The following is a 13,241-nucleotide window of genomic DNA, read 5'->3' on the forward strand; positions in this document are numbered from 1 at the left end:
ATCAAAATAGTGCCTGAACATGGGATTCAGTCCCAATTCCACCACTAAAGAATGAGGCATTTAACTTTGGTCAAATTACTCAAATTCTCTGAATCTCAATTTCCTCATCTTGCATATGAAAAGGAATTGTTAAGAGGATCTTTGAGTTCCCCGGATTGAACATTCAATGTTCTTTTCAAATATTAAAGATTCTGAGTTCAAAATGTTATTGAGTGACTTCAGGTATTGTTTTTCTCCAGCAGACAGCAAAAAATTCTTCTCCTTGCTGAGCATAACGTCACACAGCTCATTTGCCTTCCACAAGTTTTCGGTGGTGATTTATAACAGTAGGTACCATCAGTTGGGAAATGTGCTTTCTTTCTGGGAGCAAAAACAAGATTGGGATGAGGCCGGATGCTTCTATCATATTTCAACATGTTGACTTTCTCTCTTTGCAGTTTCTAACCTGAAAATCATGGATGCCACCAAGTTCCCCACACGGTACTGCTACTGTTTAAACAATCAGACCAATGATCTCTCAGGTGGGTATGATTGTCGACAGAAATTGAAGCCAACTTAACTTTAAAATTAACTTTAAAATAAAAATCTTGAAATGGTATTTACACAAATATATTGTATCTAGGTTATATTGTAACACATGTAAAATGTATGGGATTACCTGTCATCAGGGGGAGGGAGTGGAGGGAGGGAGGGGATAATTTGGAAAAATGAATAAAAAAATAAAAAAAAATTAAAAATTTTTTTTAAAAAGAAAACAACGAATCTGAAGAAAAGATATAAAGTTTAAGGCCATTGTAATAGTAAATATATACCTTCTCACAGAAAAAAAAAATAAATAAAAATCTTGATTGAGCTTGCCTTCTCCATCTATATTATCAAAGGCAAAATCCTATTAATTTCTTTTCTTAATTAATATTTAATTACTATATTAATGGCTTCTGTTTTTCCCCTTATGACCTTTAGGAGTCTATTGTGGAATCCTACCTTCATAACATAATACCCAGTTGCTAGGCAAGCAGAGACTAATAATTCCCTTTGACTTGAAAAACTATTTCCTTACAATGACTTTTCATCCAGGAATTTAAAATAAGTTATAAAGCTCTTATAGTCTTTGGGATTTATAAACCATAGTTCTGGTCCAGCTAAAGGCCCTTGAGTATGGAAAATCAATCAAAAATCCAATTCAACAAACATTTGGGCAATTCAAGAGGCAGCATGAAATAGTAAACAGAAGGATGTCATTTTAATCAAAAAGATTTCAAACTCTACCTCTGCAAATTCTGTATCTGATGGATACTTGCTAAGTCATCATGGGTAAATAATGTGCCCTAGATAACTCTTTAAAAATATAAGGCATAGACAAAAGTTGATAATCTGCATTAATGAGGTGTTTGTAGATGAGGACTTCCACTTTTAAAACAACAATAAAACAAAATTCAAGACATTATACTAGGTACTGATATTACATAAATGAAACATGACATAGTCCTTGGTCACCAGGAGGTTTACAGTGTCCTGGTAAGATGAGACAAGTATTAAGGTAAGCATTCTATAAAGCAGGATAATAGGATCAAAGATTTAAGACTAGAATTCATTTTAAAGGTTATTCAGTTTATTCCCTCTTTTTATTGTTGCTAAGTCATTTTTCCTTGGATTCAACTCTCCATGACCCTCATATATGGTTTTCTTGGCAGAGATACTGAAGTGGTTTTTACCATTTCTTTCTTCATCTCATTTTGTAAATGAAGAATTGAGACAAACAAGGTTAAGTGATTTTCCTTAGTATATAATAGTACATTGTCCAAGGTTGAATTTGAATTCATGAAGATGAGTCCTTTTGGTTCCAAGCCTAATGCTTTATCCACTGCAACACCCAGCTGCACAAACTGAGGCCCACAAAGATAAAGTAAGTTTCCCTAAGATAATAAGAGAAGTTGAATTGGAATGATGTGTAGTGTGAGGTAAAGGCAATGGAAAGATGTACACAAAATCCTCTAGGAATATATTAACCTGGGAAAGATCAAAGAAGATTTCTTGGAGAAGGTGGCACCTTACTAGGCTAAAAGGAAGAAAAAAAGATTTTGTAAGTGGAAATATGGAGAAAATAGATTTTGGAGCTACAACATAGTCCAAGTGAATACATAGAGTTCTAGAGAGAATGAAAACTTTCTCCCCATAGAATTTGTCTTCACAACTATATTCTAGCAGCCTTAGAATGCTGGAAAATCCTTCCACTCCTGAAGCATTTTCTTTTGAGTGATCATTTCCTCCCAGAATCCTTGCTATCATATTCTAGCAGCCTTTCATTCAGGAAGATCCCTTTACCCTTGTAGTATCTTCTTACTGATCATTTTTTCCTAGAACCTCCCTTTTAAAAAATACACTCCCTCCTCCCAAATCAAACATATTCACTCTTTTCATTCTTCTCTGCCTTTTCCCCTGAATCTCTATATTTCTTTCTCCACCATATTCCCCACTGAGATAACTGTATCATTCCCCCTCTCCCTTTTTTGTTTAGTCATTTTTAGTCATATTCAACTCTTCATGATCCCATTTGGAATTTTCTTGGCAAAGATACTGGAACAGTTTGCCATTTCCTTCATAGCTTCTTTAGCTTTAGATGGGGAAACTGATGCAAAATGAATGAAGGGTCTTGCCCAGGGTCACACAGCTGACAGTGCTCCATCCACTGACACCAGCTGCCCTCTACCTAGGTTCTTTTGATTGTGTTGTCTTATCCTATTAGAATATAAAGTGATAAAAGGCTATTAATGTCTTTCTTTTTACTTCTATTTGTATCACCAGTTCTGAGCACAGTGCCTGGCCCAAAATAAGTACTTAATAAATAATTGTGGTTATTGAAGATCCTGGTGAGTTTTGTCAGGAGTAAGTCAAGAAAGATGAAATGATAGGAGATTGTAGTCAGAAATTAAGGATTCTAAATCAAGTTGAATCATAGGTAATAGTCAGATTAAAGATATGGCTAAATGAATCAAGTAAGGATAGCTAACATTTTTGTAGCATTAAAAAATTTGAAAAATTACATATATGTGTATACATAGATATGTATATATTATATATGTTGTATATATATGTTTGTATATGTACAAATACATGTGTGTGTATACACACACACAGGTATATATATATATATATATATATATATATATATATATATATATATATATATATATATTCCCCATGGATCCTAACAACAATCCTATTAGGTTAATGCCATCACTATCCCCGCTGATTTAGAGATGAGGAAGCTGAAGCTGACAGAAATTCTTTGTCATTGATCATAAAAACAGTTAAAGTCTGAGGTATGATTCAATTTCAATTGAGAACATGGAACCTTCAAAATTTAATGACCTGGGAGGACAGGATGGTCAAGGAGATGATGACATATATACCAGCAAGAAACTGGTTAACCAGGTGCTGAACCCCATGAGAAAGAAGGAAAGATTGTAGTTAAGATGGCTACCTGAATGGCAGCAAACTGCCATCACACCTACTCTAGTAAAATCCTAACAATAGTAACAGATTGAAAAAACAATCAATAAACCTGATGAGAAACTAAAGTAAATTCTTTATTCCATGCTAGAAACACACAAAGTCAACAAGAAGTCCTTGGGCAGCTGGAAAAGGGGCTTGTCAGAAAATCCAGCACTGGAGCCTTTTCTATTGCTCCTTAATTCCAATGCTTTCCTTCTCTTGATTATCTCCAATTTATCCTATACATATCTGGTTTATGCATATTCATTTGCATGTTGCTTCATACAATAGACTGTGAACTCCTTAAGAGCAAAGACTCTCTTTTAGCATCTCCAGCACCAGCTAGCCTGATAAGAGACAGACCAGAGACACATATCCACAGGACTCCATATTCAGAGGAAGAAAAAGTAAAGAAAAACCCTATAGTAATCAGAAATTGACACAGAATGTGGAAACCCATTGAAATAAGCAGCAAACAGTACTTTCATGGCAGCATCTAAATCCAGATAAACCAAGTCCTGAGGAATAGTCTGCAGCATTCTGTCTTGAAACATCATAGACAGCTATGAAGAGCTATCATGATAAACCTCAAAGATCCCAAAAGCCCTAAAACCTTGGGCCCCCTAGGATCCTGATCTCCACTTTCCAAGGAATGTCCACAATAAGAAAAACAATTCAAACTAGAGCAAAGGAGAAATTCAGAAAGAAGTGAAAAATAAGTCTGAAAACAATTTTTGTTTTTTTTTTTCTCATGTGCTTCTAAATAAGGATTACAAACCTGTTTTATTCCATCTTCTAGATTTTACAGCTCTCCTAGTTGACATCATTGGGAACTCCACTAGCTACCTCACCGAAATTTTCAAATCGACCTCCATTCTTTCAGGTGGGTTAGTCATGAAAGTCCAAGGCAGATTTGGGATTTGCCATCCCTGAGTACATATAAGTCAGCCACCACTTTCCTCCTTTTCCTGTTGCTGTTTTTACATTCAACAAATAAAGGTTTCAAAGGGAGCACTTGGCCTATAAGTAAAGCTTGGGATTGTAGGAACGTGGAATGGTAGCATCTTCACTGAGAGCTGGAAGGGAAGCCCTTTTAGGCTGTTGATCATTTTATATATGAGGAACCTGAGGCCCAGAGTTGTTAAGTGACTTTCCAAGCTTCACTGGACTATCCAAGGCAGGATTTGAATCCAAATGTTTCTGACTCCAAGTGTAGTCCTCTATCTATATTATTATTCTGCCTCTTTTGAATCCAGAAACAACAATCCACACACAATAATCCATCATTACCCATATTGTGCTATACATGTATAAGTATATAGCAATATATGTATTTATTGTTTCAGTCATGTCTAACTCTTTATGAGACCAGAGTGGTTTGTCTTATTCTTTTCCAACTCATTTTACAGATGAGAAATTGAGGCAAATAGGGCTAAGTGACTTGCCTAGGGCCACGTAGCTAATAAGTATCTGAGGACAAATTTGAACTCAAGAAAATGAGTCTCCTTGACTCCAAGCCTGGTATTCTGTTCTCTTCACCAAATAGATGCCTTCAAATGTATGTATGTATGTATACACACATATATGTATGTGTATCTATATATACATATGTGTTATACGTATAGATGCATATATAGCTAATTGGTCTGTGTTTTGGGTAACTAGCCAATTAAGGTCTAACCCCGGGAACATGAAGACATTTGAAAATCACTGATTCTTGGTGAACTTATTCCTTGGACCTTCATTCCTCCATCCTACTACACAGCTACTGTCAGCTAATTAATAATTAGGAAGATAGGTGGCAAAAGAGAAAGATGTGACTCTTTCAGTTAATGCTAAAATAGATTTGAGGGTCATATTGCAGATGTAATTATACAAACACAGTAGCTTCATTCTGTGAGCCATATAAGAAAATAAGTTTTACAGATGGTCTTGAAGAGAGAAAATGTGGACTCTGCATTCTTTTTTGTGATGCTTATTACTTTTGTGTCCATGTACAAATTCTCATCTGTAAAAATAAAGATAATAGGACCTGACATACTCCCTAGAACTATTAATAGAGAAATATGATCACGAGTCTGTCCTATGTCAGTGATATGATGATATGCTGAGGCGCACATTTGAAGTTTGGTTTGGTTTCTCATCTTACATAACATATTACCTAGTTAATCATTAGGTTGGGGGATGTGAGAGCCTGCAGGGAATATACCTTGATTTGCTCCTTTTTTTGAATAACAAATTAACTGATTATTAAAAAGATTGATCTAATTAATTCCCAGGCAACTGGATTGTCAGCAATTTGACAGGAAACAAATGGCCTAACATATGCAGAGTATCATAGATTTAGAGTGAGACAGAAGAACCTTGAGTTATTCGGTCCCACTGATATAAGATAAGAAAACAGAGGCATGTAGAGGTGGTAAAAAAAAAAAAAAAAAATTGATTTGTCCAGAAGTCACACAGTAAGCTTCAAAGTAAAAAATCTGATCCCATATGCTCTGATTATGGAGCTAGTTCTCTTTCTACTCTACCATGATATACTCATGTACTACTACCTAGTTCTGTCCTGGGAGTTTTGTCCCTCAGAATTCACATCAGGTTTCATTATGTCCAGTTGTCAGTATCAATTGCCATTGAAACACTTTGGATTTATGTTGTGCATTACACGTCCCTCAACATCTAGGTCTGGGAATTTTCATTTATGCAGAGAAATTGTGACATGGATGCAATTACAAAGCTGTCAGCATGTATTCATTTGTCTTTCAGTGAGTCAGAGCACTGAGTCTGACTGCATCTACATCTGTGTGATGACAGGGAAAACAGGTGAGACAGCTGATCTTTTCTTATAGATGCCAGAAATAAAATGTTGCTCTCTAGTTGGCAGAATCTTTTAGGGGGATGGAATTTTGTTTTTCCCAATTAGGTTTTTCTTCTTTTTCTGCAGGAAGAAATCTTTCTGACTTCTGGGAAATGGTGGAAAAATCCCCTGTTATTAATTACACATTTACCAGTAATGTGCCTGGTGTTCTGGGTAAGTGGATTAAAATACAAATAGATATATGGGTAGGTAGTGCAGATAAACAGGGCAGACAAGCAAGCAGACAGACCACAGGGAGGGAGGAAGACAGGCAGGAAGGCAGAGAGATAGGCAGATAGATAAATACACAAATAGGGCAGACAAGCAGATAGCAGGCAGACAGGACAGACAGACAGGCAAACCGGCAGACACACAGGCAGGTAGACAGAAAAGGAAGAAAAGCCAGGAGACAGCAGATAGATAGGCAGGAAAGCAGAAAAGTCTTTTTAAGAGGCCAGCTTTCTGGACAGGAATATCTGCTCATTCTGAGAGAGTTGGGCTAAACCAAGATGTTTCTGAATTCCAACTTACATTGCCCTCCTCTTTCCTTTCTAAGCAAATCTTGTCCATCCTTCAAATCTCAACTCAGATGCCAGCCTTTTGTATGTGCTGTAGTAAAAAGCCTCTTTGATTTAGCTAAAAGTTCTTGGGTTCCAACTATGGTTTTTCTACTTAATATTTTGGTAATATCATCTAACTTCTCTAGACTTTAATGTCTTCATGAAAAACCAAGGGGATACACTAGATGACATCTAAAACATCTTATACATATCCTCTGCATAATCCTCTGTTTTGATCCTCTGAGATGTATTCTAGATCTAGATCATCAACCTGTAGAAGGAATCACCTTAAAGGTAAAATGCTTTATTAAAAAGTCCTACTGTAATCATCAGATCCTTTGTCTAAGTAAAGTCTTAAACCAATTCTCTCTCATGGCATGTTCTGCTTCCTAAGTAATAGCATTATGGTCAATTAAATATTTCCTGTGACAAGCTGACACAGGAGAGTATCACCATGGCCCAATATAGTGGAAAGATCCCTGATTAGGCTGGAGGAGCCAGCATTTGAAATCTGCCTCTCCTACTTCCCACCTTCATGACCTTCTTTGGACAGGTCACTTAAAATCTATGAGGAGGTTGGAAGAGATTACCCTGTCGGAATAATTTCCATCTCTAAAATTATTATCTAGAGATTTCTAACTATCCTTCTAAAACTGCTGATGTATACAGAATGTTCCAAAAATCTTATCTTTATGTACTTTATCTACTTTCATGGCAATTTTACACTGCTGAAGCTTAAAACAATTCTTAAGATTTTGGGTCAAGCTATTTAGAACAGACACACACCGATACACATAAAATGATAATATACAATCCAGTTAAAAAAATACAGATTGTTGTTTTACTTAACCTGATTTAACCTAAATTATATCTCCATTTTGCTCTTTCCCACTAACATACTCCTTTGTCAATTTGCAGCTAATCCAGGGAACCAGTGGAGAGTTTCAATGGAGCCATTTTCTATAGAGTAGGCAGAGGGGCCATCTAGTGGTGGAGATAATAATAGCAGGGTTTCCTTATTTCTGAGAATTACAGATAATCAGAGGGAGATTTATGGTTAATGAAATAGATGCTGAATAAGAATCACACAACTAGTAAGTTTTAGAGGTGGAATTTAAATGTAAATTTGTGATTTGTCTAAAATCACATTTATGGCAAAGCTGGAAACCAGAACAGCTAAATATGGTGTGCTTTTTCAGATCCCAGTCTATAGGGGGTTTTTGGTTTGTTTTAGTTAGAGGGATGTCTAACCCAAGCATGTGAAAGCTTCCCTCTATGGAATGGTCAGACAAGAACAGTGTTCTGAGAACCATGAAAGTAGAAAAAGTAAACACTGTAGAATAATTGGAGTTCTGGTCAAGTGTTAAGGATACCAAAGTCATCCACTGGATCTTGGCTCACTTACCCTAATCCGTGCTCAAGTCAAGACATCCTCCTGTAATGTCGTTGGTCCTTTCTGAAATATAAGAAAAACAAATAAACAAATCTAATTACTTCACTTCATAGATGAGGAAACTGAGGTTCGGGGAAGGAAAATTGGCTTGGACAAACTTATCCAAAAAAATTAATGGGAGAACTATGAATAGAACCAAGTTCTATCTTCCCCTGATACCCCTTACCCCAGCAAAATCTTCCCATTGCAATGCTACCTGTGTCAATCTGAGGACTGAAAATAAAGATTTATTTTTAGTGCAAATGGCATTGGTATATGATAAAGGTATCTTAAAAACTGAAAGCCATAATGATTTGCTTTTTTTTTATACTTGGAGGGATGGAGACTCTGAAGGGTGAATTGATTCAAGATCACACAAATCAAATTTTAACCCAGATGCCCTGTCTCTACAGCTAGCTCTCTTCTTAAAATATTGCCCAAATTTTTTTTTAGCTAGCTACTTATAGAATCCATTTGGCATGTGCTGGAGCCAACTTGAATAAGCCAATTTAAAAATTTTCAATGTGAGCACTTATGCCATGGAAATCAGCAAACACCAAAAATCCAGACTTAATTTGTTGCTTTTTAAATGCCTATACTTAAAGAAAGTGATAAAGAAAATATGAATAATGCAGATTAAACATAAAAGAAGGTGATGAGTTCATTTTATTTCTGGTTGTTAAATATTTGCTAACACACCTTGGTATGAACATGGATGCACAAGAAGCCTGAAGTTAAAGGACAGAACACTAGATTCTAGATAATCTTGATTCGGCACTTCCTACTCACAAAGATCACTTGGCTAGAAGGTGTTAAGATATGGCTTCAAACCCACCCCTGAGACTCAATTTCTTTTTTGCCTACATAGTATCATGACTATTTATTGAGTATATGGAGGGGGAGAAAGAAAGGAATAGAGACAGAGACTCACAGATAGAGACACAGAGAGAGGCAGAATGGAAGAGGAAAGAAAGAAAGAGAAAAAAAGAAAGACAGGAAGAAAGAAAAAGGAAAGAAGGAAGAGAGAGAAGTAGGAAAGGAGGGAAGGAGGAAAGAAAGAAAGAAAAAGAAAGAAAGAAAGAAAGAAAGAAAGAAAGAAAGAAAGAAAGAAAGAAAGAAAGAAAGAAAGAAAGAAAGAAAGAAAGAAAGAAAGAAAGAAAGAAAGAAAGAAAGGAAGGAAGGAAGGAAGAAGGAAGGAAGGAAGGAAGGAAGGAAGGAAGGAAGGAAGGAAGGAAGGAAGGAAGGAAGGAAGGAAGGAAGGAAGGAAGGAAGGAAGGAAGGAAAGAAAGAAAGAAAGAAAGAAAGAAAGAAAGAAAGAAAGAAAGAAAGAAAGAAAGAAAGAAAGAAAGAAAGAAAGAAAGAAAGAAAGAAAGAAAGAAAGAAAGAAGGAAGGAAGGAAGGAAGGAAGGAAGGAAGGAAGGAAGGAAAGAAAGAAAGAAAGAAAGGAAGGAAGAAAGAAAGAAAGAAAGGAAGGAAGGAAGGAAGAAAGAAAGAAATGTGCAACATTAAAAAAAGAACAACAAATCAGAACAGCTTCACTATAGCTAGACATCTAACTAGTCTGATTTTAAAGAGAGAGGAATGTTAAATTGTTCATAGCAAAATCAGAAAATAAAAGAAGCTAGACAGAGGGGGGGGCAGGGAAGAAGGGAGGAATGAAGATAAGGGGAGAGAAAGACACAGAGACAGAAAAACAAGTAGTTTCATTATAATATATGTAAAAAAAAAAAAAAAAACTCCCTTTGAAAAGTTAATAGGGCATTGAATTTGAAGTTAGACAGCCCTAAGTTTAAATGTCATTTCAGATACTTACGTCCTATATGATACTCTGAGTAAGTTACTTAATGTCTCTCAGCTTCAGCTTACTCATCTGTAACATGAATGGATTTGTCAATAGACACTGAGGTCTTTTTAAGCTCTAAATAAATCTTATGAACTAACTCTTATACAATTATTTCTAAAATTCTTTAAATAGGATCTATAGCTCTAAATATCCTATCCAGTTAAATATGGCTTTTAAGGTCTCTTTCAAAAATCTATAATTTTGGGAATTTGCCTACTCTGATTTTTGAAAGTTTCTCATGAAAATAAGTGAAATTAATGTATGTAAAATACTTTGGAACAGCAAAGTACTATATAAAGATGAGTCATCATTATTTCTCAACAAAAATTATATATGTTGTTTAACTTCCAGTCTCCTGACAATACTGATTTTTAAATCAAAACTGTTATGCATTTCAGAGTATATATTTTTTTGTCTCTCTACAGCCACTAGAATGACTACCTGGGCTCAGAGTGAGTCTCTGAAAAAACCTGAAGAAATGGCTACAAAATTTCCATCATGGACACAAACCATGAGATTGGAAGGATCTGGAATTTCCTCTATGAAAATTTCTTCCCTAATGCAAACTGGACCTTCACATGAAGATGAGACCCTATACACAAGAACACCTTATAGATTTTCTCCCCTTACAAGGATCATGATGACACAAGACATTTCATCCTATACATACCTAACTACAGGTAATAAGGATTTTTTTTTCCCCTGAGGCAAAGGGGTTACACAGCTAGGAAATTTTAAGTGTCTGATCTCAGATTTGAACTCAGGTCCCCTCCTGACTTCAGGGCTGGTACTCTATCCACTGCGCCACCTAGCTGTCCCTAATAAGGAATTATTTAAGTGAATAGAAAGAAGTCCACATACTCATCTGCCACACACAGCATGTTTAAAAACACTGACCATTATTAGGGGGAGAAAATTCACAGAAAATGTGTAAGGCAAAAACATAATCATTTATTGATCATAGTGTAATTAAAATTTTATTCAAAAGGGGGTCTTAGAGGAAGAATTAGAAATTAATTGGAAAATGAGTAACTTAATCTTAAAGAAGTTGTGAATAAATAAATTCTAAAAAAAACCCTGAAAAATATTTTAAAAGAAAATAATATTAATGAGACAAAATACTAAAATTTATGAAATGCAATGAAAATAATACTTAGAAGAAATTTTATAACTTTGATCAACAATTACAAAAAGATCAAATCAAAGAATGGAAAATGCAACATTAAAAAAACAACAACAACAACAACAATAAATCAGAACAGCTCCACTATAGATAAGACATCTAGCTAGTCTGATTTTTAAAGAGAGAGGAAAGTTAAATTGTTCATATCAAAATCAGGAAATAAAAGAAGCTGTCGAAATTTTGCTGAAAATAAACTGACAACTTAGAAAACATAGATGAATACCTACAAAAATACTAAAGTTAACAAAAGTAGAAATAAATTATTTAAGTGAAAGAATATTTAAAAAGAAATTGACCACACTATAAATGACCTGCAAAAAGTAGGAGGGAAACTCCAAGCTAGATGCATTTACAAATAATCTAACGAACATTCAAAGAAAAATTGCCATTAATATTACCTATAATGTTCTGTCTTCTCCAGAGACTGCTGATCGCTCTCTGGGAGGAGATCTGCTGTCTCAACTGCCATCAACTCTGATCTAGAGTAGAGACTTCTCCACTTGCTCAATGTTGCTTCTTTTATCCTCCCAGAGAATGGGCATGGAGTAACTCAGAGGCTTCTGGGAAAAAATACTTCAACCAAGTAACTTGCTCCTCTTAAACATGCAAGATCCTCCCCAGAAGCTTGAAGGGGTAAAACTCCCCTTTAAGGGAGGAAGCAGAGAATTGTTAAGTACTGACTTAGCATTTAGTAAGAACCTAATATCTCATTATCTCATTAGCACTTAGTAGGAACCTAACATCTCCCCCTTTCTTTTAATTTAGAACATAGGGTGGTCATGACCTTGAAACATAAATCCATCAATATAGGAGGCATTACACATAATTACATAGATTACATAGTAACATAGTAACATAGTAGCATAATATATACTAGAAGTATGTAGCAAATAACATGATCAAATAATCATAAACTGAGAATTTATAAATGTCCATAAGTCCATTGTCTATTAGTCTCATGTTGTGTTAGGAAATCCAGTGATTCCTGCTGGTTTTAAAGTTCTTTAACAGTCTTCTTATTAGCCATGCTCTTTCAGTGTCAGATGTTTCTTAGATTTTCTCCTTTGTATTGAGGTCTTTCTCTTTTTCTGTCTCTCTCCAATGGACAAGGAGAATATACTCGTTGGCACCCATCTGATTCCTTCTCCTTCTGAAGAAATACAAGTAAACCCTCTCCCCCAGGCAGTTAACCTATCTGGTCCCTTCCATTCACCACTTTTTGGGGCTCTCCACATCACCTGGTGATTATCTAAGGACAGTGGAGCTGTTCCAACTAGACACTGCCCTTCTGGTGGATTATAAAACCTGTCTGCCGGAGCCAGTGCATCTTTGTCAAAAATTAGAAAATTAATGGTATAGAGAACTAAATTTAGGAGTTCTCTAGGGTAACCTGTGGCTCCCCCTTTCTTTTGTTTTTGGAGGAGTGTCTTAATGTCTCTGTTTCTTCTCTCTACTATTGCCTGGCCTTGTGGATTAAAAGGTATTCCAGTAGTTGTAAAATCTAATACTGTGCACAAAAGTGTGCAAAATATTTAGAAGAATATGCAGGTACATTATCTGTTTTTATTTCTTGTGGCATACCCATAATTTCAAATGCTTGGATAAGGAATTTAGTGACCACTCGGGCTGTCTCTTTTGCTGTTGACACTGCAAAAGTGAATCCTGAAAAGGTATCTACTACCACGTGGATAAAAGACAGATTTATAATGGGTCACATCCATTTGCCAGATTTCATTGGGTCTAAAACCATGAGGATTCTTCCCTGGAGGGAGTGTAGGAGGGTGGAAAGGAAGGCAAGCTGTACAGCTTTTTACTATGTTCCTAGCTTCCTCTCTTGTTATTCCAAATTGTAAACGTAAAGCTCAAGCAGC

At 35.7% G+C, this 13,241-nt stretch overlaps 1 protein-coding gene across 1 annotated transcript in view; it reads left to right on the forward strand.

Moving 5' to 3' along the window:
* The first annotated feature begins 202 nt into the window (after window positions 1-202).
* Window positions 203-13,241, forward strand: part of HHLA1 (HHLA1 neighbor of OC90) — a 58,158-nt gene continuing 45,119 nt past the window's right edge. Inside the window, exons 1-6 of the mRNA XM_074278049.1 lie at window positions 203-326; window positions 438-521; window positions 4,295-4,378; window positions 6,262-6,318; window positions 6,440-6,526; window positions 10,613-10,867. Coding sequence (XP_074134150.1) covers window positions 203-326; window positions 438-521; window positions 4,295-4,378; window positions 6,262-6,318; window positions 6,440-6,526; window positions 10,613-10,867 — 691 coding nt within the window. The remainder of the gene's footprint in view (window positions 327-437; window positions 522-4,294; window positions 4,379-6,261; window positions 6,319-6,439; window positions 6,527-10,612; window positions 10,868-13,241) is intronic.

The sequence above is a fragment of the Sminthopsis crassicaudata genome, chromosome 1 (assembly GCF_048593235.1).
Source record: "Sminthopsis crassicaudata isolate SCR6 chromosome 1, ASM4859323v1, whole genome shotgun sequence".
Classification (NCBI taxonomy): domain Eukaryota; kingdom Metazoa; phylum Chordata; class Mammalia; order Dasyuromorphia; family Dasyuridae; genus Sminthopsis; species Sminthopsis crassicaudata.